Source organism: Spea bombifrons, chromosome 1, assembly GCF_027358695.1.
Source record: "Spea bombifrons isolate aSpeBom1 chromosome 1, aSpeBom1.2.pri, whole genome shotgun sequence".
In the NCBI taxonomy this organism is placed as follows: domain Eukaryota; kingdom Metazoa; phylum Chordata; class Amphibia; order Anura; family Pelobatidae; genus Spea; species Spea bombifrons.
In genome coordinates this window covers 148,309,976-148,335,778 of record NC_071087.1, presented here as the reverse complement: position 1 = coordinate 148,335,778, position 25,803 = coordinate 148,309,976, and the positions used below count along the sequence as shown (strand labels likewise).

Sequence of the window (25,803 nt, the reverse complement as noted above, 5' to 3'; positions counted from 1 at the left end):
TCACAAAATACTGACACGGGTTACTTTTGTGATTGCAGCACACCTTTATACATAAACCTCGGGTACTTTGTATACTTAAGTATAGAAAAACATAAAAGCACAAGAGGCAGTAATTAACATTAGAAATAAGAGATGCCTGTCTGGATTCATTATTTCTTTCCGTTATGTATTCTTATTTTAAAACCATACCCTACAACACTGGCAAGTACATCATAGAAAAGTTTTAACTATATATATATATATATATATATATATATATATATATATATATATATATACATATACACATACAGTATATATTTATATAACCATATGCGGTTCCATAGTTATCTCTCTGTCTCTCTCTCTCTATATATATATGTATATATTATACACACACACACACACACACACTGACACATGCATGCCTGTATTCGTAAACACGCACGATCCGTGACTGTATGTTTAGCTGTTAATAAAGAAGAGCAGGTGAATAATTACAAGCAGGAAATAAAAACAGATGTTTCCAAATAAGCCGGTAACATCACCCACGAAACATTTCACTTTCTGATTGTAAAGGAACGTGTTTGCAATGTTTTTAAGGATGTCATAAACTATTCTCTCTCCGCAGCATCCTGCATGATTAGCTGAAATATGTAAGTGATTTTCTGCAGAGGGAAGCGGTAACTCCAGAGAGCCGCTTGGCAGGGCTCTGATGTCACAAACTAAACGTTGCTAGGTGATAGGGAGCGAACTTGATCTGCGTGTTTATAGAATGTCACAATCATGCAGAACGCCTGTAGTGATGTAAAATTCATATAGATTTTGCAGTGATGCCCCGAGACATTGTAAGTGGCATTTAATGAGACGAAACATTAATGAAATTCATTTCATTGTAAATACATGCAAGTTCAGAATTTTAGACGATGACAAAATGTTCTAGTCGGACTGGGCTGTTTAGCACTCACACAAATTAGATTTTGTTGTTTTAGATTTCTATTTTTTTCAGGAGAATCGGGGCTTTCATTTGAAGCCACATTCAAATGCATCAAACAATATTTGACAGTACTAATAGATATAAAAAGGTGAAAACGAAAATTTCGCTAAGAATTTCTTTTACAGGAAAGGTACCACTAAATAAATATCCGACTTATGCTAAGCAATATCCCTCAACAGCAGCAGTATCTCACATGCATAGCTCATTTCATGACTTGGAGGGCTAAAAATCTCCCTCACACATAATAACACTATTTTATTTATTTTTACTGTTGTGGGAAATAGTGTTTTTTTTCTTACTTTTACTGTATGGAGTACAGGATGCTAAAGGGTTTTTTATCAACAAATCCTTGCTTTCCTGATCATACCTCATATGATCAGCAGTAGAAGGTCTGTGCAGACACAGTGGGGGTCACGCTGTCTGAAAATTCCTGCAATATCAACCATTACAGCACAAGAAACAAGTGCCTGAACTTTGTTTTGGGCATTTAAATGGTGTTCATTTAACAGTTCTCAAACTGAGCACAGTTACACTGTCAGCCAGCAATGATGGCTCTTACTGACTGAGGGGAGACCAGGCTGCCTGAGCTTTAGAAAAGAACAATCTGGGTCATCTTCTGTCACGAAGGACCAATATTTTGAGGATGGCAGAGAATGCAATTCATCACAAAGAGGTTCATTTACAAGGGCCCTGGACTGTGCAGGTAGGTATACTAAACAATAAGGTGTGAAATGACTAACTTCACATTAGTCACAGCGATGGTAGAGCCATTAATATTGTGTACTACTTGATAATACAGAGATCGCCCCTACCAACACCATCACAGAGTTACTTGAGGTCATGTATAATAAGTTACATAGTTACATAGGACAAAAGGTTGAAAAAAGACCTAAGTCCATCAAGTTCAACCCTTCTACCTAACCTTCCTACTCTTGATCCAAAAGAAGGCAAAAAAACCCTTATTAAGCTACTTCAAATTCTGCCATCAGGGGACAAATTTCCTCCAAAAGGCAATTGGATTTCTCCTTGGATCAAGAAGCTCTAAAATATTAATTCTATTTATAGCCCTGTATGTCATGCCTTTCTAAGAAAATATCCAGACCCCTTTTGAAGGCATCTAATGAATTTAATAGCACCACCTCCCTTGGCAGTGAATTCCGTATCTTTATTGTCCTCACTGTAAAGAATCCCTTCCTTTGTCGTCTATGAAACCTGCGCTCTTCCAGTCTCAGAGGATGACCTCTTGTTCTTTGTATATTTCGGTTAATGAACAGGTCACTGAAGAGCTCTTTATATTGGCCCTGCATATATTTATATAATGTTATCATATCCCCTCTACGTGCATATAATTTTAACATTTTTAGTCTCTCTTCATAACTAGTATCTCCCAGTCCCCTTATTAATTGTGTAGCCCTCCGTTGCACCTTTTCTAGTTCCATAATTATCCTTTTTGAGTGTGAAGAGAGCATTTTCTTTGCTTTGCTGGATCGAGCTGAGTTGACCTGAACTGTGGTCAGGTTGAAGGTTAAGCTGACTTTGCTGAATAGACAGGTCAGTCAACTCAGTCAGGCAGGCCAGATAGTCCCCACTGCCAGTTAAGCACCAATTCCTGCTTTGGTGGGAATTATAGAAATAATTCATAGACGGCTCCTTTACTGCATGAAAAGAACTAAACCTCAATGAGCGTTCAAAACAGTTAACAAATGCGCACTGTGGTAAAACAAGTAGCAAATTGTACTACACTCAAACTGCTACAGAAACAACCAAAAGATTATAAAAATAAGCCTGAAGTTAACACACATGCTTAAAATCCACTTATCGTAAGTACAATTCAATTGAGTTTTGGTTGAGCGGTTCAGGCCGACGTACTGAACCCGGGCACGGGGGAAATCTTTGTTTTCCTAAAGCCAAGAGCTGATGTCAGAGTATAATGTTTACACAGATTGGTTAATATATGACACGTACTTTTGCTAATGGTCAGCACAATGGTCTACTGGCCTTGAGGTTTACGCTGTCATTCCAGTGCAACACAGTTGGCCTCCTTTTCCTGTCTTCTCAAGCCTCATTAAACTTGATATATATTATGTACGTAAAGCCATTAGTTACAAATTAGCATGCCATTCCAGACATGCTAATTAGTTTTAGAAGATGATTAATCTGCCATTCAGCATGACCCCCAAGTCCATAATCTCCAAACAAGAGAATTTTGGCCGGCTACCTCACGACACAACACCCATTTACAAAGTTACTCAGCCAACGTTAACAGACCGGTTTTTGACAACAGCATCTAAACTGTAGCTAACTGGGCACCATGGGAGCTGTAGTTGAAGAGCCACCCTGATTTAGAGTAATTACATCATTCCCCGTAGAAATAATTTAGTTCCAACGAGTCACATAAAGTTCTCATTACCAAGACTCTGGTGGCTGAGCGTTACGGGACTTGCCTTGAAACAGTATGTCCAACGGACGTCATCAGCCAATGTATCATAGGGGAACTGGGAAGACGTGTTGATTATGTAGGTTGACCAGATGTCCTTGTTTTCCGGGGCAGTTTTCTTAGCAAGGCTTTTATCTCAGGTTAATGTTTGCCCCAGAAATTTCTTATGATCACTCCTATGCCTAAAGGTAAGTTAGATTTCAAAGGTAACTTGCATTAAATGGCTTAAATGCCATAAAATATATTTACCACTAAACATTTTATTGGCTACCACCGTTGCTTTATTAATATTAATAAGGAAGTTTGAGAAAAGCTATATCTTTACGCGTAGTTGCCCAGTGATCTAAGTAAAGTTAATGGGACAGAGCAAAACACCATACTAAACTACATCCATATTCTTTCATGTTATCAGATTTATAACTAAGTAGGAATACCCTTGGATTTTACTTTAAAAATCTTTTGTTTAAGTCATGTAGTGTTGTTTTAGAATAACACTAACCGCATATTTTTTAAGCTTATTTTTATAAATGAGTGGAGAGTGAATAAAGCAGTATCATAAGAGACTTGGTACAATCGTTACTTATTATCCAGACATAAGAGAAGTAAAAAGGTTATAACCAGATGCGCATTAGTGGCTATGGCTCACTAAATATCGATTATGTACCTATATCTGAAAAAAACATATATATTAAAAAGTGGGGGGGGCATTAACAGACAACACATGTTCGAGACTACATTATAATAACTATAAAAAAACTTTACAAACAAAATCAAGAACTTTAGTGCAACTTTTATATGGTATATGTGAGTCAAAAGGAAAACACAGAGGACATGACTTTTTCTTGTAAAACACAAATGAAAATAGTGTCCTTCAGTTAGGTGCTCTTGCCCATGATGTGTCAGAAGCTATCTTTAGAATGCTACGGAACAGACGAAATGGATAGCATATTAGTAAGGAAGAATAATAGCATAGTGATAAGTTTCACCATTGACTTAACATTTAGTCATTCACTTTCAATTCACTTTTTTGGCATAAGTTCCCCCTTTCATAGATAGAACAATTTTTGTTTTAAATTTATAAATGCTGGTTACAATTTTCACAGTGAAAATGGATATAACCATATTGATAAAAGAGGAAATGGAGTCTCCGGTTGTATTGGGCCAACCAAGAAAAACTGAGTCAACTCAAGAGTAGGGTTCTAAGAGGTCTCAAGTAGAATGAGGTGTCTCAAGTAGACACCTCATAGGTCCTGAATCTCATGCAACTTTCTATCTTTTTCTGTCTTAAACCAATAAAAAGTATCAACTACGGGTATATAGATATACACATACTGCTATAATAGCCAAACTAAAAATGTAACACAAACCTTATTTATGTTAAATTTTTTCACTGTAACATATCAATTAAGACATACTGACCTAGAAAAGAGTGCATCTTTGTTTGTTTTTTTTACCCTGTAGGGTTTAGAGAATTCCTTTTACAGAAATTAGCTCATCTCCAATACCATTACAGCACTTAAATGACACAGTGAACGTCACAGAGGCCTAAATAATGTTTTAAGCCTTTAATCCACCTCTACCTCAGCCGTTGGCAAAGGGTTTTTCATTAGGCAAAGAAAAGCTCTGTTGGATAACACTGTGTTATGTAACACTATGAGTATGCACAGAAAGCTCTGCCACCTTCTGTTTGAACACGGATAATAATGCCGATGCACAATGGAATAATACAGACTATATTTTAAGGATGTACACTGTGATATGCTAGCACTAAATAATACTAAAATATAGTATAGTGTGGTATAAATACTTTATTAGCATTTTCTGTAGGTAAACTTTTCCCATATTAAAATAATAATTTGGCGTTCCTTTCATAACCTGGTGCATGCTTTTCTTTAATAATAATTGTCCAAATGTTTAAAATGTGACACAGGAGGGACAGGACTCTCCCCTGGGTTGGTCCAAAATTGTTCACAAAGGGCCACTCTAGCGTGAACAATTTTGGACCAGCCGGAACACAGCAGGGTCACAAAACACAATGTTATGTGACCCTGTGGTAAAAGCGAGAAGAGAGAGACAGAAAGCTGCAAGTGAGATAAAGGGGCGAGCGAGGGAGGGTCCAAGTGAGTGAGAGGGTAAGGAACAGAGAGTTTATGTGTCTGTGTGAGCATGAATGTGTATGTGTCTGTATGAATATGAGTGTGAGCATGGATATGTGTGTGAGCGAGAGCAAGAATGTTTAAGTGTGTGAGAGCATAAATGCGTATGTTAGTTTATGCATGCATATGTGTGTGTGTGAGAGGAAGTACACGTTAACATGAGTATACCTGTGTTTTAGCCTAAGTTGGGGAAAATGTGAGTGTGCGGACCACTTGGCTTTACCTGCCCCCTAGACCAGAAGGTGCCAGCCCCCCTGAACACAAGTCATTATTTGTAGTCAATCATAACATCAGAAACCTCACTACAAAACCGACCACAAATGATGGTGTTTGCAATAGCATGTACTCTCCTGCCCTCTGGTGGACAACTGTGAAAGTACACAGCTCTGCCTTTCACACAAAACAAAAACTTTAACCACATGAAAGTATCTCAGAATAAGCACTCTTTTTCCTTGATCATGGTGTTTATTGGACAGCTAACATTAACTATCTATTATGCTGTTTCAGTTTGGTTCTTTTCACAGGAGAACCCAAGCAGGATTACGTCATATTCCATAAAGTATTTACTCTGTCTGACTGCCTGGTTATCACATTGATTAGACTGTTTTGAGGGTTGTAGTAAAATAAAGGGTTTCTGGGAGAAAAAGGGCACCAGAGTTTGGGTCTGGTGTCATTTGCTTGATGGACTCAGTAATCAAACATCTTCAGGTGTGAAGAAATACCCTCACTCTGTAGACTCAGCCCAACGGAAGCCGTTGCCGGGGCCATGTGTTTGAGGACCTCTGTAAGCAGTAGGACGTTTTTTGGGACAGTCCTGATCTATTTATCTAACGCTGGTGCTATTATCGCACGTCGCTCCCTATTAAAGTCACTTTCCCAGAGACAGAACCCAGAAAAATGTCTGTGCAGGTTTGAGAATAGTTACTGTATGTAACAAAACCCTGCGCATGTGCGGTATGCATTCTCCAGTGTCACAGACAGTGACAACCCCGCAGTCTCGAGTCACGCTGACCCACTGAGCTCTACCTCCCTCCTCAAAAGCAGGACAGAGGTTATGTATTTGGGCCACGCAAAGCAGAATTGGTGATCCGAGGAAACATTTCCAGTAGGTCGTCTCCCTCCTCCATGTCACCGGCAGCCTCAAAGATTAATGGCTGGCAAGTCACGTCTGGGCAACACCAGAAGAGACACACAGATATGTTCTGCACAGTAACGGCTTTATTTGGGACGGGTGTTATTTCCAGAGCTGGTTTTTATTCCCAGTCCATCCCTTCGTATAGAGACACCTATAGGTTTGCCTGTTATACCCGCACGGGTGATGTGGTGGTAGGACATGTGGTGGTTTTTTTGGCCGCTTAAGCCAATGGATTCACCCACATAATTTGGACACAGCCTTGGACGTGTAGCACCAATGCGGGAGAAATGAAGCGCTGTCACATCACGCCGAATTCAAGCTGGAAAAGGCCGGCAAATAGGAGGCAGCTCAAAGGCAATGACGGCAACTATTCAGGTTTCTGGCTGGTTGGATTAGGGATATGATTTTTGTTTGTTCTTTTTTTTAGATGTAAAGGAAGTTTTACTTTGCTCAGAGGGTGCTACATAAGCGGAACAGCCTCTAAGCCGAGGTGATAAAGACAGCAAAGGGAATTTAATCATGCATCAGTTAGGCGCATGTCTATTCTGAATTTAGGATGGGACCGAGAATTAAGGTTGGAATGTTTAAATCCGGAAAGACAGACTGACCCAATTGGCCGAACGGTTCTTATATTAGTTCTATGTATCTGGGTTATGAAAAGTACTCTGCGCAAGTGACAGTTCCCACGTCTGCCGCGACATCCAAATCAGTAAACAAGTGACAAACAATTTATCAAAACCATATCAGTATCACGTCCAGGCTCTCTAACCTTACAGCCTCTCAAACAACTCTATAGATAAAACATTAAAGCAGTCTATAGCGAACTCTGACAATTATTCCTGACCTTTACACCATTATTACCATACTTTACTAATTACGGTCTGCGCGCATAACTTTTCAGCAACTTAGTAACACTCCATCCCCATGTTGGCTGAGGATAATGAAAGTCATGGTTCAAACGGATTTACGAAGCCACGCATCACCCACTAAAATCGTGAGAACTTTTCACGCAGCTTAGTGAATGCGGTCCATAGCGCAGCACAGATACTAGAAAAGCCTTCTATACGCTAAATTATATACACTAAATTCTCCAACTCTCAACGTATTAGGAGATGCAGCCCTACATTAGCTATCATGCTTGATCACCCAATCAACCACAGAGCGGTTAATGGCAGCTGTTCTCCAAATGTCACCCACACAATAAATAGCAATATTTAACTCAACAACCACATATAAAAAAATCTGCACGGCATACAAACTGCCAAATCAAACCCACGGACTTGTATTAAACCGGAGATTCCTTTGCAAATCATAACCCGCAGCTAATGAATCTATCTCATCCTCAAGAACCCTGATTTAACCCTTTACACTCCGGCTAAAGAATGACTCAAACGCATTGAAAAGCAACCCCTCAAATATAAAGCAGAATGTACCTTACATAAATCAGTGATATACAAGTCTTCAACGTACCCATATACCAGAAAAGAACATTGTGCAGCCCAGATTTCAGACTCTTACCATCCCAAGTCAACACATTGTATCAGTCCACATAGCATGAGACATATCCGAACATTATGAACGCAACACTCAAAAGTCACACTCACGTTAAAATGAAAAGCCACATTACTCAGATACGGCCAGATTTTTTTAGTATTAATACAGCATAAAAAAACCCCCAGAAAACATACTTTATGTCCGAATGCTGATTTTTAGAATATCGCACAACATATTTTAGGTAACGGAAAGTTTGCGTTAGATTTTGGGGTACCTGGTATATTTGCTTTGTTGATGGATGGTTGGTTACACATTGTTGAACGCCTGAAAAGAACAAGATTTGTTAGAATTAAATTTTACTTTGAAGCCGCCCATCACACCAGTTAGCTAAATGAATTCATCAGGAAGCAGAACACAAAACTAACACTAATGCTTTCCAACCAAATGGAATACAGACCACAGGGCGGTATAAAAGGGTCCTGGTAATATAAGCAGTATTTGCGTCAATTTATATTGTTAAAATATTATTTTATTATAGTCTGAATATTTTTTTTATGGATGGCACAAATGTATATGCTGTATAACTTTCTCTTACTTTAAAGATGGGCTTACCAGCCGATAAACCACTGGTTATAGCCACATAACATCAACAACAGCCATCCAGACTGGCAGTGATCAGCTTCACATAACAGAGACAAGGACACCTGGGTAATCCTAAAGGCTGCCCATAGACGTGGCACTGATATGATGGGGGAAGCCAGAAGCATATCGCGGGGTAAAGATATATAGGGTCTTGGGAATGCTTCTATTTTAGTTAGCTTCAGTTTTATGCATATGAACGGAAAGGAGTCGCAGAAGGGTGGGTAAAAATTTATTATCGGGCTTTACCCCAGATCACAACCCAGTAACACGCCTGCTTGCTGTGAAGACATCGTAAGAGAACAAAGAGTGCCCAGACTTTCTCAGCGGTTCCTCTTACAGCAGTTGCACTGTGCAAATTATTATTTTTAGTCCAAACCTGAGTCTATGTGGCAAACATATTTGTATAAATCCACGAGGTCTCCGATACTCACTTGCTGGGTGCCCGATCTTGCATGTTGGTTAATGCAGCAAAATTATTCCTTACAGTACGCAGACTGGCCAGTACCTGAAATACAAACCCCCCATGGTAAACAATCATAAAATGTATATTTTACATACCAAGACATAACACCGTTAGGGCATCATAGCGGGCAAAACCACATTAAAGGTTCTGTCCTACCTACTGCTGAATTAAAAACATTTGTAACTAAATTGGCATTAGAAACATCAGTATTGGCCAATGCTCATGCCCTCCATGGAAATATATATTTTTAATTACTTATAATTGTGCATAATTCATTATTTCATGCATACCAGATTTTAAATTGTAATTTTACGGTTGGAAAAAATGATGAATGCGGCCAAATCTACTACTATAAAATTGCCAAAAATAAATTTAAAAAATCTCTATCCCCTGGATATAAGGTTACTGTTTCCATGAGAAACTTTATGCAATGATACATCTTCTGTTCCAGATATCATGTTAGCTCACAGGACAAATGACTCGCCTATCGCTTTTATAGTTGGGAAGATTATTTTCAGTACATGGTGATTTTATTCTGGTGCGGTATAATAATGCTGCTAAGCAGAGGATGAATGCAAATGTTTAATATCAAAATTTTGGTGCCGTGAACTATTGCCTTTTGGCATTTACTGGTCCACAAAAAGTCTCGGACTCAGATTTATGTCTTCGTCTCTTTACTGGTCCTTGCGGCCACCAGGTGGTGCTCTAGTAACGTCCTTTCAGGCTTACGCAGTCTAACTCTTTCGGACACTTGACCATTATTATTGTATTGTTTTATATAGCGCCATCATATTCTGCTGCGCTGTATAGTGGGTATTATCTAACTTCGTTTAACTATCACTCTTCGTATGGTACTGCTCAGGGCCTGTCCTAAACCAAACAGCCCCCCAGGCAAGATGCCCCTTTGTTTCTCACACCAGTACACCCTCATGCCTTTTTATACTTTTAGAATACATCTCTTGAGCATGTTCCCCACAAACCGTCAGGGATCCTGGCCGATACCAGGCTGACTTGTACACGCTGGGGTCACTGTTGACTTGCCTGGCACTAAGACTGGCCCTGGTATTGTTTACTGATCTATTTGTGCTTTCATTCCAGAATATATGGTTTAATCTTATACAGAAGAACCAGATAACGTTGTCATATGTTTAGTTAAACTTTTGAATCTTTAAAGACTACCAGCTTGAACATCAGGAAACTTAATCTTACCCAATGTGCCCATAAATTGTTTTATTACATTTGTTATTGTTTGGAGTGGTCTTTTGGGAAGAAGTCAAAGGTTGGGGTTGAATTCTGCATAAAAAGGTTTGAACACGTTGTGTTGGATGGTTAATTGCAGTGATTTACAGATTAGTAAGGTTCATTCACTTTCTAAATGCTCCAGATGACTAAAATGAACCTAAACTTTTTTTCTATCAACTGCTTCCAAGCTTTAGATAATCAATGTATTAGTCAGTATGAAAAAACGGGAATGTTGTTAAAAGTAAAATTTCAATGCACAAGTGTATTTCCATTTCCCTACTTTTTAGTACGATAAAATAGATTAAAAAAGACCTGAAAAAAAGCTAAAGTTTGGATATTAACCAACTGCATAACAAATACGTGTATAAATTACCACTATTTAATGATAAAAGCAGGCATTTATATACTCATTTTTAATAATAATAATATTAATGCAGAGATTTTATATAACCCTAGATAAGAATGTAGACATTTATATAACTTTCTGAAACCAAGAACTGTATGCACTGAAATAACACGGTACATTATTATAACAGAATCATTCATTTCCATAACATACCTGAGCAAATGGTGTTACAATCAAGTCATCTCCATGTCTAGAAAAAAAAAATAGAAACATTGTGAAAAAATGCCTTTTTGTTAAGAGTATTTCTAGAATGAAAAGAGAACATCTAGTTTGTTAGTTGCCTGTTTAATAAACATAATTAAAAGTCCGGCCACTTGCATGGCTTGGCGCATCTACCTACACACAGAAGTCAAATAATCGCAAGCATCTCTACAGATGGTGGTGAGGACCAAAATACTAAGAGAGGTGGAGGTTGAGGCAGCATTCCTCCTCAAATCATGAGCCAGACCTAGATATATAATAATTTATTAATTTAGCGTCATCATATTCCGCAGCGCCGTTCAGTAGGTAACCAAGTAGTGCATCAAATAATTTAGTAAGGAGGGCCTGCTCAAATGAGCTTACAATCTACAATGTTGCAGCTTTGGTCCTTTTAAGGTTACACAGACACACCATAATTGAAAATAAACAAAAAATTAGATTTCACTTGCAAAAAGATGCATTTTAAATTTGTTTAAATTTGAAGTTTATGGGCCACTATTGTGACGCAATCCCACATGCAGCAATTGGGGGTGTCTAGTAACACAGATTGCGGCAGTAAATTGATTTATTCCAGAACCCTATCGTAGGATTTCTGCACAGCCCCCATTCGGTGAACGTGTCTCTGACAGGACTGGACGACTAAGCATGTTTTTGGCCGTCATATAACTGGGTCTTTTCCTGGGGTTGCCCCTGAGCTGAAAATTGCCAGGCCTTCCCTGGTTTCAATGAATGAAAATTAAAATCTGCAGGTTATATAGTAGAATGTTTGTACCAACAATTAAATTGCTACAAAAAAAAATTATGACTAATGCTTTGAGAAGGAATACAGAACGTTTAGAACTCTGACATCCAGCAGAAACATATATTCTATATTTCTCTTTAATCCATAAAATAACTACTTTTTCTTCTACACAGGCCTTTAAAGATACCGTTCCAAACGTATTAACATATAGACTGGGCGAGGCAGAGGTTCTCGTATGCGGCCACAGACATACGATCCATTCCCAGGACAACTTACTTATGTTATACCAGAAGTTATTTTTAGTATTATCCAAATAGCTTTCATGCCTTTCCTGGACAAAATGTTTAAAAAAATACTCCATAAATGTATCCCACGTATTTATGGATTTCATGGAGAACTTTACAGGCTAACTTCTTCCTAATTGGATTTCCAGATATTTTGTCAGAAAATCAGTTCCTGTGATATATAGCCATCTGCAAGATTAATAAACACAGTCATAGTCCACCCTTCAACATATGCACAGCAGAAGTACTCGCTGGCTCTCAAAAGGGACAAATACACAGATAAGTGGAACAGCCTCCCAGCAGGAGAGGTAGAGGTTAATACAGTAAGATACTTTAAACATGCTTAAGAGAGGCAAGTGGCTATTCTGAATCTAAAACTGAGGACTGATTAAGGTTTGAGTTGTTACGAGAGGAATAACGGGCAGAGTATTGAACGGTTCTACTCTGCAGTCAGGTTCTGTGTTTATTTGTGGAATACTGGCTCAAAAAGTGCTAAAAAACATCCTGGGTATCATTGACAGAACAAATTCTCATAAACCCATTCTTTACTGATTTTGGAGAAGTACTAATAATATAGAACTTAGGGGGAAACTGACCGTTTGCATTAGACTGAGAATAGTGAGTTGCTCTGCAGTGAATTTAAATCTGAAACCAAGTTAATATTTTCCCTGTCAGTGAAGTGATGCAAGGTTGGAATATTGCATATTGCTCTGGCACCCAAGTAGTTAAAGATTAAGGTCCTAAAGCATTATTCTGGCCTATCTGAGAAATAGTGTGGCGTCAGTGTGAAAAAGTGTGGCGTCACGGGAATAGCCTCCCCGCAGCCCTACCGATTGGGGGATAGGGTGCATCTTGGGGCTCTGCCCTTTAGCTGAAGTGAGAAGAAAGAAGACAAGGGGAGAAGCAGACAAAGACCGAAGAAAGAGGCAAGATAAGAAGCAAAGCTGCGGGAACGGAGACAAGGACACGGAAGTCAAAGCATATGAGAAAGAGCATGAGGAAGGATGACAGCGAGAACATGAGAGTATACAAGCGAATGAATGCATTGGATTTCTTTTGTTTCATTCAGGCCCCTCCTCGTTTGTCAAATTTCGTTAAAATTTAAATGAATCTGAATTAGGATGAGCTAGCATGGGCATACAGACTATATACAGTATGTATGCGGCCCAACCGCAGGGATTGCCCAGGGCCCTGTTAGAATTAAAGATGCCCCCTGTCTGGAATATCATGAGGAAACACCTACATGTGGTCATTTCAGTAGAAGAATAGGGTTGGTTGTCACAAATCTAAAACATGTCTTTATAGTGGCCTGTATTCTGGCCTAGGGTAGCATGGCCTACGGCTCCCAATGCCTCGATTACTCGGAGGGCCGGTTAGAGATCTCTATTGTAAGGGTCCCAGTTATGCTATAAATACTTCGGCATCGTATGCCTGCGCTGGGAAATAATCTAAACTATGCTGGGGGCCAGGGGGCCAAATATATCATATAGGTATTTAAACTATTGCTCTGCTGATGCACACAAAGTTGGTAATTATTTTGTATTCTCGTATAGTACAGATCATTTGTCAGAAATGCTATAAATAACTAATACAGCCCCGGATATCTAGTGATCCCAGTCCCTGGCATTCCAGTATATGGGTATAATCAGACATTCTAGCACACGCTATCAAAGGACTCGCAGAGGAACCAGCTACGCATGTCTACACCACTTACGTATTTATAGTAACTATTCTTCATGCCACGGCTGCTATCTCGCTCCACACATGCTCCTCTCATTGTTGATAATGACTACTTCTTTCCTAACTCGACTACAGCTTTTCAAAGAAACTTCTACTGCAGTTTATGCCCATTTTTTTTTTTAAAAAAACAACAATAGTAACACAAAGTGGTTGTTCTGATACGTTGGAATAGATAGAGCTCAACCCAAACTCAACTTCTAAGTGGCCATGTAGAAAGTTAAGCAGATTGTTGTGTACAGTGTGTGTGTGTGTGTGTGTGTGTGTGTGTGTGTGTGTGTGTGTGTGTGTGTGTGTGTGTGTGTGTGTGTGTGTGTTTCTTAGTCATGTAATAAGAATTAGGAAACAAAAAGGAAACTCTAGAAAGGGAGAAATAACTCATACAGGTGTCACTGTAAACAAGATTAAAATATCATTTTTATTTCGGTATAAACTTTACACCCTCTGAAGAATGCAGTCTGCCCTGAACCGGCCCAAGTTGCCCAAACCCACTGCTCGCTGGGGTTGGTCCTTCATAATATATAATGGAGTCAATGAGTTGTAGGAAGATTTCCACTAAACCCTTATTTAAATGTGATGATATCTACTATATAGCGGATTAGGAGCTGCAAAATTTACTACAGTGCAACCGGCATCTGAAACCAAACCTTTTGGTAACCTGACTAGAAAACAAACTAATTGTCCCTGGACTCGCTTTCACGTTGTTCGTTTACCAAATTGCTATTAAAAAGGGGGTAAACTATATCACAGACACTGCGTTTAGGGACATTTTATAACTTGTGAATCAGAACAGGTCTATCACAAGTATCAGTCTTTCTTTTTAACACATTTACCTGCTATTATTGGCCTTATTGTCACATATAAAAGTGTGGATAATACAGACTATTATATGTAAATAGCATTTCTTCCTCCACAGCAAATTTTCCAAGGCAATTCACTAAGTAAACACAAGGCTAAATATAACTATTGTGATTACGAGCGGAGTGCAGTGCATATAAATTGTGTATCCCGGCTTAGACTTCTAACCCATTCCACATCTTAAAATTCGAGCAGCATATAAACCATCATGCTCATCATCGTCGGCGACCAAGGTAGTCCTCATCTAACGGGAGAGTTGACGGAAGTACTAGCAGGAGAGTTGTGTGTTTCAGCTCTCCTGCAGGAAAAGCTTTGCTGGCCCTGTAATATGTATAGTTAAATCAGTGTGATTTCTTCCGTTTCCTCACCCATTGGATTATGCAGATCCACTTCAGTCTGGAGAAACTTGCCAGCGTTGGTCCTTCATAATGAATAGTGAAGTGAAGGAACTGAAACCACAGCTTTCTTAAACCAAATCATCCTATTTAGATGCCACTGACAAGCTGTGTGGGTGCAAAGATGGCACTATCTACCAAACAGAAAAACACTCCGGCCCTCCACATGTTGTGAAAACGCCATCTTGCACCCATATTACATTACATTAAATGCTAATTAAATTAATTCCTTTCCAATGTTTTAAATATTAATCTGCTAGAGAACAAAAATCTGTAAGATTACTCAATGTTTGTAAATCGGGACAACATATTGCTACCTTTCACTTACATGTCGCTAGCGATGGAGGAGTTTCTGGACATGGATTTCGGAGAGAGGTCATAGTCGCTGTCTGACCTGTACAGGAAGGATTCCCTTCGTTGACTGTGAACAAAGTTGGCCTGTAGAATCAGCCCTGACCCTGGGCTTGTCATGGGATCCAGGGGACTCCGTCCCGATGATGTGCCATTGTCCACATCAAAGCTGAAACAGGAAAATAAAGTGTTATAGCCAAACAAAAACGTGGAGATGTCCATAATCTATTGTATTGGCAAGGTTAATAACTACAGTTTAGCAAATGCTCATTTTCACTTCAACAGATGTTTCCCCCCAAATAATAAAGGCAAGAAAATTATAGGGAATTTTTTAGAAAATCCTAACACTCATTGAGACATTGCCAACATTTTTGCCGATTATTCTGTCCTTTGATCGATTATTTTCCAGCTTGTCCAAAAGCACATTCTATTATCCCTATAATCATCCATTCATTACGTGCTACTTACTATGTCAAGAAACACAACATAATGTGACAGGTTATATCGGTACATGTATGACAAATCTGGCCTTAAAGTTCAACAGGGGTGACCATCGAGAGTTATCTGACCTTATTGCGGACTACAAGCAGTTTCTCTACTTTGGTTCTGAGCCAGCGTCTTATCACCAACTGTATATTATGTTTGTCTGTGCTACCATTCTATGTAATGCTGTCTGATAAATCAAACTCTTTGGCATGCGTTTAATCATTCAAGCAGCAGTGTCGTTACATGGCATGCCCACAGCCGGTCCAATGCCATGTTTGCTTTAGAAAATATTTCCGCCCTTACACTTTGAATAGTGAAATCGGTGTTATTTAAACATTGCATTTCACTACTGGTGTCCCGGAAGTAATGCCAACTCAAATGGGTGCTTCCTGGCGTCTACCAATATTTAACAGGCAGAGCATCGTGTACAAATACTACCTTCTCTGTTAGAATGGAATTATACAGCGCAAGGAACCCCTCCAGGGACATGAAGAAGTAACCCCCCACCAGGCTAGCAGGACATCATGGGATTTGCTATTCACTTGTAGCCGCGTAGTTGCACTTTGCCTTTCAATAGCCCTCACCAGAGCTGGGTATCTACCCAAAGTTATTGGCAAACAATACCAAGTGCACTTTACTGTCTAAACTACGACTTTATTAAGGAAAATCCGTCACTTTTCTCAATACCTACATTTTACTTTTCTGTAACACTAACTACAACTAAGTATTAATGTTTGTAGATTAAAATAAAGCACTATAACTTTTTCTCGTGCTTTGCATGATCATTTAACAAAGTTTTTCTTCTATTGTTGGACAGCCTGTAAGGGTCGGGAAGAACAGGGAGAGAACTTCAGGATGGGAAACCCATTAGAAAATGCTACAAAAGTATACAGCTCAATATCCAATATTATAGGCAAAATAATGAAAGCCGGAAGGGAGCCCCCCGAGAAAAGTACGAGGAAAGATCCGGGGGAGATACAGGTCAGCACTTGGCCAAGTATATGGAGTTACCGATCCCGACAGTTATCTATATTGATCTATTCTAGAGTCAGTGTTTAGAGACAATTATGATTATTAAATATATTCGTTATATTGCTAGTCAAACATTATTAACTTGGCGTTACATTAAAAGTGTTCCAGAAACACAAGTCACAGCCACCATCCTCAAACTGGAAATATCGCCTCCGATTAAGCAACAATCTACCAGTGCAGGCAGGTTGCTAATAAAGAAAATCGAGTTTATTCTAACAAGTTTTTACATTCAAAGTGCAATTATACCTGGAGACAACTATCGGTCCGGATTCAATTACAACGGATATCATACCAGAATACATCAATTATTCCACAGACTGCAGTGAAACCATTTTATTTTTATAACAAGTGGGGTGTCGGGGGTGTTAGGCTTGTATACGGCAGAAGAAGCCAACGCAGCTTTTGGTTTGAAATAAACTTTTGAAGATTTATCTGGGCTTCTAGAATTTTGGAGGATGAAAAGTCTTATAGTTCCACGGTAAGCAATATAGACATGTTGGAATTAGACAGGATCCATTAACATTGGGGTACTTTGATTTAGTGGGGGACAAAGCAATATACAGCATGGCCATATAGTGTGAAGAAATCCTCAGGAATCAAAAAAAAAAAAAGAAATTTTAATATTTAATCATTTTGCTGGGTGTGTACGAAGCCATCATTTAGTATTCAATAATCAGGTGGGTTTTATTACATAAATATTGCTTTGCATCTTCATTCCTACACGGTTACATGGGTTTATTTGTTGCATAGTGTTGTAAAACGTATTATTTAGGGGAAACTGGTAAATCTGCTTTAAAGTGGAACAATCAGCTTTGACAGCTCTGGTTACCATATTTCTCTAAAATAATAGTCTGCTTCCTAGCCACCTGGAACTGAAAGTGTTAAAACATGTCGTCTTAAAGCAAACACGACTGCAAAAGAACTTACACGTGCATACGTGTCATACAGCTTCACTACAGTGCATGGAAATGATCCATGGACCCCACTGCGGGAGCAATTTTATGCCAATAAATCCACAAAAGTCTGGCGATTAGAGGTTTTCACTTTCCATATAAGGATAACATTTCTATTTTTAATTTTATTTAGCAAATTATTTTTTCCCCAGTTTTAACCGTTTGAGTGCAGCGGGTTATAGAAACATAGAATCTGAAGTCATCAGAATCTTCTGGCCCATTATTTCTGCTGTAAGAGACTTAAACCGTACACGATCCTTGGTTTAGTCTTATATTCAGGATAGCCACAAGTCTATCCCATGCCATACAAGTCGATTGAGCAAAAACTTTACTACAAATAAGATCTATACAAGAGCAAGACCGATTCCTCATATGTGTGTGTGTATATGTATATATATGTGTATATGTATGAATGTATTAAATAAGAAAGAGGTGATTTGTTGTCAATGTATCATGGATGAAAGCCACCTAAACCCTTGGATGCCAATGGGTTAACGACTGGTTCCATTTACGCGTCCCCTGCTGTGTCAGATATGGTCATTATTTTATCTTATTATGAATGTATGAATGTATTAAATAAGAAAAAGGTGATTTGTTGTCAATGTATCATGGATGAAAGCCACCTAAACCCTTGGATGCCAATGGGTTAACGACTGGTTCCATTTACGCGTCCCCTGCCGTGTCAGATATGGTCATTATTTTATCTTATTACAAACAGGTTGCATGGCCTGTTTCTCTCAAAAAAGTAAGTCGAAAGCAATCAGACTATCAGTCGCATACACCAGCAAAGCCTATCGCTTTAGAAACAGGAAGGACCGCCGATAATTGCAAGCTTACAAGATCACAATGGAATACTTGTTTGACTTCTGGAAGAAGCTCAAAGGGTAATTCAACCATCACAAGTATTGCGTTTGAGCGTAGTACAGCGTATTACTTATTACAAATAAACCTCAACTGAAACCGGTGCTCAGTGGAACTCTTAAATAAACCGATTCAGTTTTATTTGAAGCTGGTTTCAATCAGTAATCCTCATGACAGTGCATTAAGAAGGCTATACGCAAGCGCTGCATCACCAGCTCCTTTAATCCTTGTTCCTGGCTTGGTTGCTATTCATTAATACCGTGCATACCTACGCGTGCCATCATGGACAAACTAGACTAGCAATGCATTTTTTTTTTAAAAAGCTGATTTGACATAACCACACGGGTATGCTACAAATACGGTGGTGTTGTTCCTTTAAATAAATACTAATACTGCACAGATATCTAAACCAAAGTGTATTTGTATTCATGTTTATTATGTCTTTGGTGGAGTAGTACTCAGACCACAGTATTTTTCCCTCTGCCTGGCCTTGTATCTTTGGAGTGATATAAAACAAAAAAGAAAAAAAAGATTGTGGAAAGATTTTGATTCATTCCCCACTAGATTTTTTATTTTTTATTTCCTTGTCGGAATAATATTAGGACTTAGGTGTTCGCGCAATTACAGACACCATATCTTGGCTGCTCCAGGATGTCCAGCTTCCCTCTACGGCGCCATCTTGCCAGGAGAAGGCTAGACGGCCACAAGAGCCTCAACGCTGTTTACAACTTGAAAAGATATGAGATTTCTTCAAGTGAGAAACCCATTGCCCATTTAAGCTTGGTGTAACAGCTAGACTGTTGTGACCTTTAATAATCAGTATTTGTGGCTTTGTGGAATTCTATGGAAATTCTATTAGCCATGACAGAAGGTGCTAAATGGACCAGGAGCATGCACCAAATTGGCCTTGTAGCCAGGTTGGGTGGCTCAGCCCCTATGGATTCCCAACAATGTAGAATTTATAGCTTCTATTAGGAACTTGGTAGCCGCAGTTCACAGAGCACTCACAGCAGCGTAACATAACTCAATACTAAAGAAAGCACATTAGGCACATTATTAAAAATAAGACAGAGGTTTAAAGGCATATTTACAAATTATCACTGGATAGAACAGTATAGAAATACAACACACAGCTGGTGGGGATATGGATGTATGGAATTTCCAAATATGACAAATGTGTATAAAAAGTGCTGGGGGATTAAAAAAAAAAAAAAAAAAAAAAAAAAGCTTTTATACAGGTTTCCGGCTCGTTAATAACAATAACAAGCCCAATACAGTGATAAGTGTCATCAGTACTGAAAGGACATCAGGAGCCATACTAAAAGCATAATACACATCTCATTTAATGAGCAAACAGACTAGAAAAATAAGTGATCTGAACACACAAAGAGTATAGTCACTTTTACTTGTCTAAAGTATAAAAACTCTGATACTGTAGCGAAAGTCCTCTTCTTCCTCTTGTAGTAGGAAGGAGAACTGTTGACCCGGCGGAATAATCCCATTCCCAAGTGTACTTATAACCCAATTTCTGACTACTCTATTCTCCACCTAATTTTCAGCAAGCATGGCCCAAATCCAACCCATCTCACACATCTTCACCGTACTTTATTGCTCGTTTCAGGCTTTATGCATTGGGGTCTCTAGAACCCAACGCTCTTGTTGGATCACCCATCTTTATTCCATGCACTGAGCAGGCTCCTAGTTTTAGCTTGCTCCGTGGGTCTCCATCACTTTGCATGTATCATAAAACCTACTTTCACATAGATGAAAATTGTATAGTAGAGCTATTTTCTCATTCCAAAGAGACCAGGAAAACCACTCCATTTCCATTTTCCTGAAAGAACCAGTAATTAAACGGAATTATGACTTCAAATCCAGTAGCCTAAACCTACCATCACATCATTACACAGAGTCCCTCAAAAGGGAGATTTTATTAAATTGCTGGGGATTTCTAAAAAGCATGTTGCCTTTTTAAGCCCGTCTGTGACTTTAATTACACGTTTGCCGTTACAGTTCCTGTTTGTAAGGAATAAGCCCTGCTGGCTCATCGCACCAAGCAGAATACGTCACTTTCCTTGATTCCCTGGAACAAATCTTCATTTCAAGGCATTTAGTATTCAGCACACCCAGAAAAGCCCCGAGGCCTTTGTATACTCTTCGTTACGTCTTCAGAATGTCTTGCGTATTAACTACAATTCTTCCGTGGTGTTTATTTTAGCTAAATGGATATTTTGTTATATTTTACCATCACTAGTCTGCACTTGGTTTGAAAACTAAGGCAGCAAGAATTTAAAACACGCGCTCAATATATCAAGTTATATTAAACTGTACCCTTTCGGTGTCAAGAGGCTTACTCTCTAAATTGGCTGAGAAGGCATTTAGTTGCATTTAGTTTAGATGATTTTATATTAAGCAATTTAGAAATTTTGTTACAAGAGCAACAGAAAAAAAAGTAATTTTGCAAGGACATATATATATATATATTTTTTTAAGCGCTGATTTGAACCCTTTAAGGACCAAGGCCTTTTTACACTACAAAACAGCAGCAATTTTCATGTCTCTGTTCATCTTCTTTCTCACTTAAGTTCACATAAGTTATATATTGGTTTGTTTTTCAGAAGGCTTTTTAAAAAAAAAAATCGTAACCCTAAAACACATTTACAAATTTTTTTCACTACACAAAGTTAGAGCCAATGGGGGAAAAAACATATATATTCATTAATTTGGTTTGATGTGGAAATCAACCTATATGCCCAGGATTTTCATTTATTTTAGGTGATATCGGGCACATATTACAAGATGTGTATAACTTTTTTTTTATTTTTTATTTAGCATGGTGGGATGCTAACTTCAATAGTGGTCACAGATATCAAAATACCCTTAAAACCATGTTAATAAAATGAAGACTGCACAACAGTCAGGGGGTTGCCCTGTAGGGTTCCCCTGTACAGCAGAGGGTTTCGCTGTACGTTTCCTACGAGGACCCTTTAAGTGCTGTGTACAGCCTGCCTGTGCGATCAGTCAGTGACTTACTGTGGTAGGAGGCCTGTTCATGGTCTCCACAGACCCTGCAAATCCCTGCCTCACTATGGGGATTCCTTGGCCACGTCAGCAATGTTGGCACCAGGAGGAAATGCCCACACTTTTATACCCACTGAATGTAAAGGTAGTCAGTCAGAGCTCTGTTACATTCGATTTGACAGCTTGGCTCCGCAAATTATGGCCCCAATTGTCAGAGGGGATATAAGGCTGTCATTTTTTCCAGTGTTCTATAGGACCAGTTTTTTTGTGACGTATACCCTATGTCCTTGGTCACAAAAATGAGCCAACATGGATCACACTTGCCCTGGCAAACAGTAAGGACTACACAGTTGAACTTGCCTCCATAAGGTCTCTTCACTGACATTATAGAACATGTGCAAGATAGACCAAGGGGTCGTTGTGGTAGCTACTCCCTACCTTCTCTATGCATTAAAGAGGGCCAACACTGGCATGTTCTTCAAGCTAGATGAGCTAAGCTGCCTTCTATAATACGTTATACAATAGGCGAAGAGACTCTAAAGTTTCACTAATTTATCTATGCATTATTCAAGGTCTTCCTTGAGCTTATTGTTGATGGCCCTTTTACAACAAAAAGTGAGTTCTACACAATTCTCCAGCCAACTCTCTGTTTAGTGAAAACCGATGTGTACACGATGTACGAGGAGCAAAGTGTGAAAACTGTATTCCTCCCATATAAAATCTCGCTGGCAGTGGATTTATTCTACTATGGTTTACTTCTTAAGCACTAACAGATTCTGCAGCAAAGTAAAATGAGCTACATAGACAAACTCAAACCGAGACCGCATGTAAACCCGTCTAAAGGGATTGCACACCATACTCATACATGTGAAATATTTTTACATTTTATATACACTTATACAAATCTTTGGCCTTGCAGTATTAAAACATTCATGCTTCACAAGCTGTGGAGGGAATACTCAGAATGGGAATGCAGAGTACAATCAAAAAATATATATCATCACCCTGCCAGCAATAAAAAGATTCAGGATTAACACCGAATTATTGACATTTCCTTTATTTTAATGTTTAGCCAGCGCCTTATCTTTAGGCTAAAGATTTTCAGAGTAATATTTTGTGTGCATGAACTAAAATGACCTTTTATGTAAAAGAATGACAGAAATGTAAAAAATGTCTTCCTTGATATTATACACCGAGTGCCTTCTCCAACTGTTTTACACAATATCCCAAACACACTATATTCCCTTATTCCTGTCTCACTGGTGTCGATTGCACTGAACTTTTTAAGCATGGTCCATAGAGCATAGTTTTTCAGTGTGCTTTATTACTATGAGCAATATCATATGTTCATTCACATGATGCAAGATGATGTTGGCAGAATCACAAGATACCGTATCAGACAAAATAAAAAACAAAAAAAGGAATAATCTTTCCTATTAAGTGGTGGTTTAGAGGAATAAAGATGCAAATGAATAAGTTCTGATCGCAGTATTTTATTAGGATCAGCATAGTTTCTGGTTTTTATTTTATTCCTTTAGTATTTTGGGTAGTAGTTTTAGGTCAATGGGATGAATGTAGCCGGGAGGATAGTATTAAATCAGTCTCCAAATACATAAATACAGTATGCTTTTCGCCCCTGAAAAGAAGGGTGGATAATTTGTAAGGGTGCAGCAAATAATAAAAGGAAGATTCATTGATGAACAAACAGATAGCAAAAACAGACAAAAAAAACCGGGTTAAAATGTACCAAAACCCTTTGAAAAGAAGCAGTGCTCAGCAAGCTTTAAATCATATCAATTTATAAGTGATTAGGAAAACTGAATTGAATTAACAGTTGTCAGGCAGAAACAATCAATAACTTTACAAACTGTTTATATAAAAAATTTAACAGCAAAGAGCTGCGCCACCCAAAGTCCCACGTGAGTCTAACTTGGGTGGCGCATGCACGAGAATTGGATTTACATTCCTAAAACATGGTATTAGTGTGTGGCAGCTTGTTACGCGCTCACACGAGGTGTGTGTTACTATTGAGGCGTGAACATTTCATATATCATAAATCACTCACATATTGTGCAATCCCTGCAAGGAATCTGTCTCATGAGGTAGAATCCTATTTGTCACCTACATACAGCATTAGTGAGATGCTAAACGCAGTGGCGGAACTACCGGGGTGGCGACTGCGCCCGGGCCCTGGAGTTCTGCCAGTCAGGGGGGCCGAGCGATCGTATTCAGCAACCGCTCGGCACCCTTCTGTCTGCTCTGCTCGCCGCTGCCTGCCTCAGCGCTGCCCCGACTGCAGTGGTGGGAGCGTGAGGCATCTGTTTCGGGTGCCGGCGCTTCAGCAGTGAAGCTGTGCGCACCGCGGCAGAGCAGCGAGACAGAGGCCGCGCGCCCCCACCACAGGACTGCACGGTAAGAAACCTACAAAGGGGGTAGGGAGCCCCGGGGCACTCGCACCGTGGCCCTGAGGCTTCTAGTTACACCCCTGGCTAAATGTGTATTCAACACGATCAGGTGGGTCCCCCGTCATTTAAAAGCTGCATTTTTTGTTAACTCACATTGTCTTATATTAAAATTAGTTGGATGATCTGAAATACTCAAATGTGACAAATACGCAAAAATGGAAGAAATTAGGAAAGGGGCCAATACTTTTTTCGCATCGATATAAAGTGGAACAGCCTCCCAGCAAACGTGCAGATGACTATCCTCGGTCTAAGACAAGACCAAGGGCCGATTAAGATTTCAGTCTTTACAGTGGGAAAACAAGCAGACTAAATGGGCCAAATGTTCTTTTCAAATAGCACCAAAAATACCCCATGGTGCAGAGTCCTCCAGGGAATGATGTGCTTGCTGGGAAGAGAAATGAAGGAATAAAATAATGCCAGGAACATAAGCCACCAAGCAAGTCACCTGCTGTCTATCCAACTACTGAAATGCTCAGCTAACCAAGCAGCGGGATCGACGGATTTCGTAAAATCCCATGAATGTTACCTTAACTGGCTGTCAACTGCAAATCACATTTTGCTAATTCCGTAATGTAAAATTATTTCTTTAATTTATTATTTATTAACTATTTCAACAAGTCCCATAACACGCTTTATGGCACCCACTGCTTTATACGAATACATTCATTGATTGCCATCTACAATGTCATCGTAATAAGAATGATACGCAGCGGCCATGTAAACATTTACAGCGATGTATCCAAAACCGGAGAAAGAGTCTAACGTCGCTTGTGGTTCAAAAGCTTGCATCCAACTGACAATGGGCCAGATTCAATGTGGTAGAGGGCCACACTTCTGAATATTAAACAAGACCAAGGACCAAATATGGTTTCCTCAGATTGTATGTCATTAATATTTTATATACTTGAATCGTGTTTAAATATTATTTCATCTTTAAGACCAATTAGGAAAACATATCCTTTTTAAAATAACCATGATGTCAAACATTCAGTGTAAATTTACAATTATTTACTAGTCTTCAATCTCATGTACATGTGAGTTCGCACTCATTAGCAAAGTGTGAAACGTTGCTTTGTGTTTACAAATGTTTTGTAACGATAAATTACATGGTTTGGTAAACATTAAAGAATTCTATTTTTTTTTGTACTTGTATCTGTTTTATTTAGTTTAGAAACTCTATTCAGATCTTTCATTCTGTTACATAAACAGATTCTTCTACTTCAGGGCATTCTTTCAGGATGTTTGCCAAAGTCTATGACCCTCTATGAGGTCTATTCAATGTACGGGGTGTATTCTCCCAATCAAGCCTTTGCAGGTCAACTCACATACTTCTCCATGGATTATGAAGTTCCAACCCCAATAACTGTTTAGTGTATGTACAGTATGCATTCTAATGTATGTAACTTTTTAAACTCTTTTCTACTGTGCTGATTCCCCACGACAAGCAACAAAACATTTCTAATTGA

The 25,803-nt window shown here is 38.9% G+C and overlaps 1 protein-coding gene across 1 annotated transcript in view; it reads right to left on the bottom strand.

The window, feature by feature from the left end:
* PDE4D (phosphodiesterase 4D) overlaps window positions 1-25,803 on the bottom strand; it is a 326,292-nt gene that overhangs the window by 67,989 nt on the left and 232,500 nt on the right. Inside the window, exons 2-5 of the mRNA XM_053448032.1 lie at window positions 15,497-15,688; window positions 11,105-11,141; window positions 9,272-9,345; window positions 8,473-8,522 (exon numbers count right to left, since the gene is read on the bottom strand). Coding sequence (XP_053304007.1) covers window positions 8,473-8,522; window positions 9,272-9,345; window positions 11,105-11,141; window positions 15,497-15,688 — 353 coding nt within the window. The remainder of the gene's footprint in view (window positions 1-8,472; window positions 8,523-9,271; window positions 9,346-11,104; window positions 11,142-15,496; window positions 15,689-25,803) is intronic.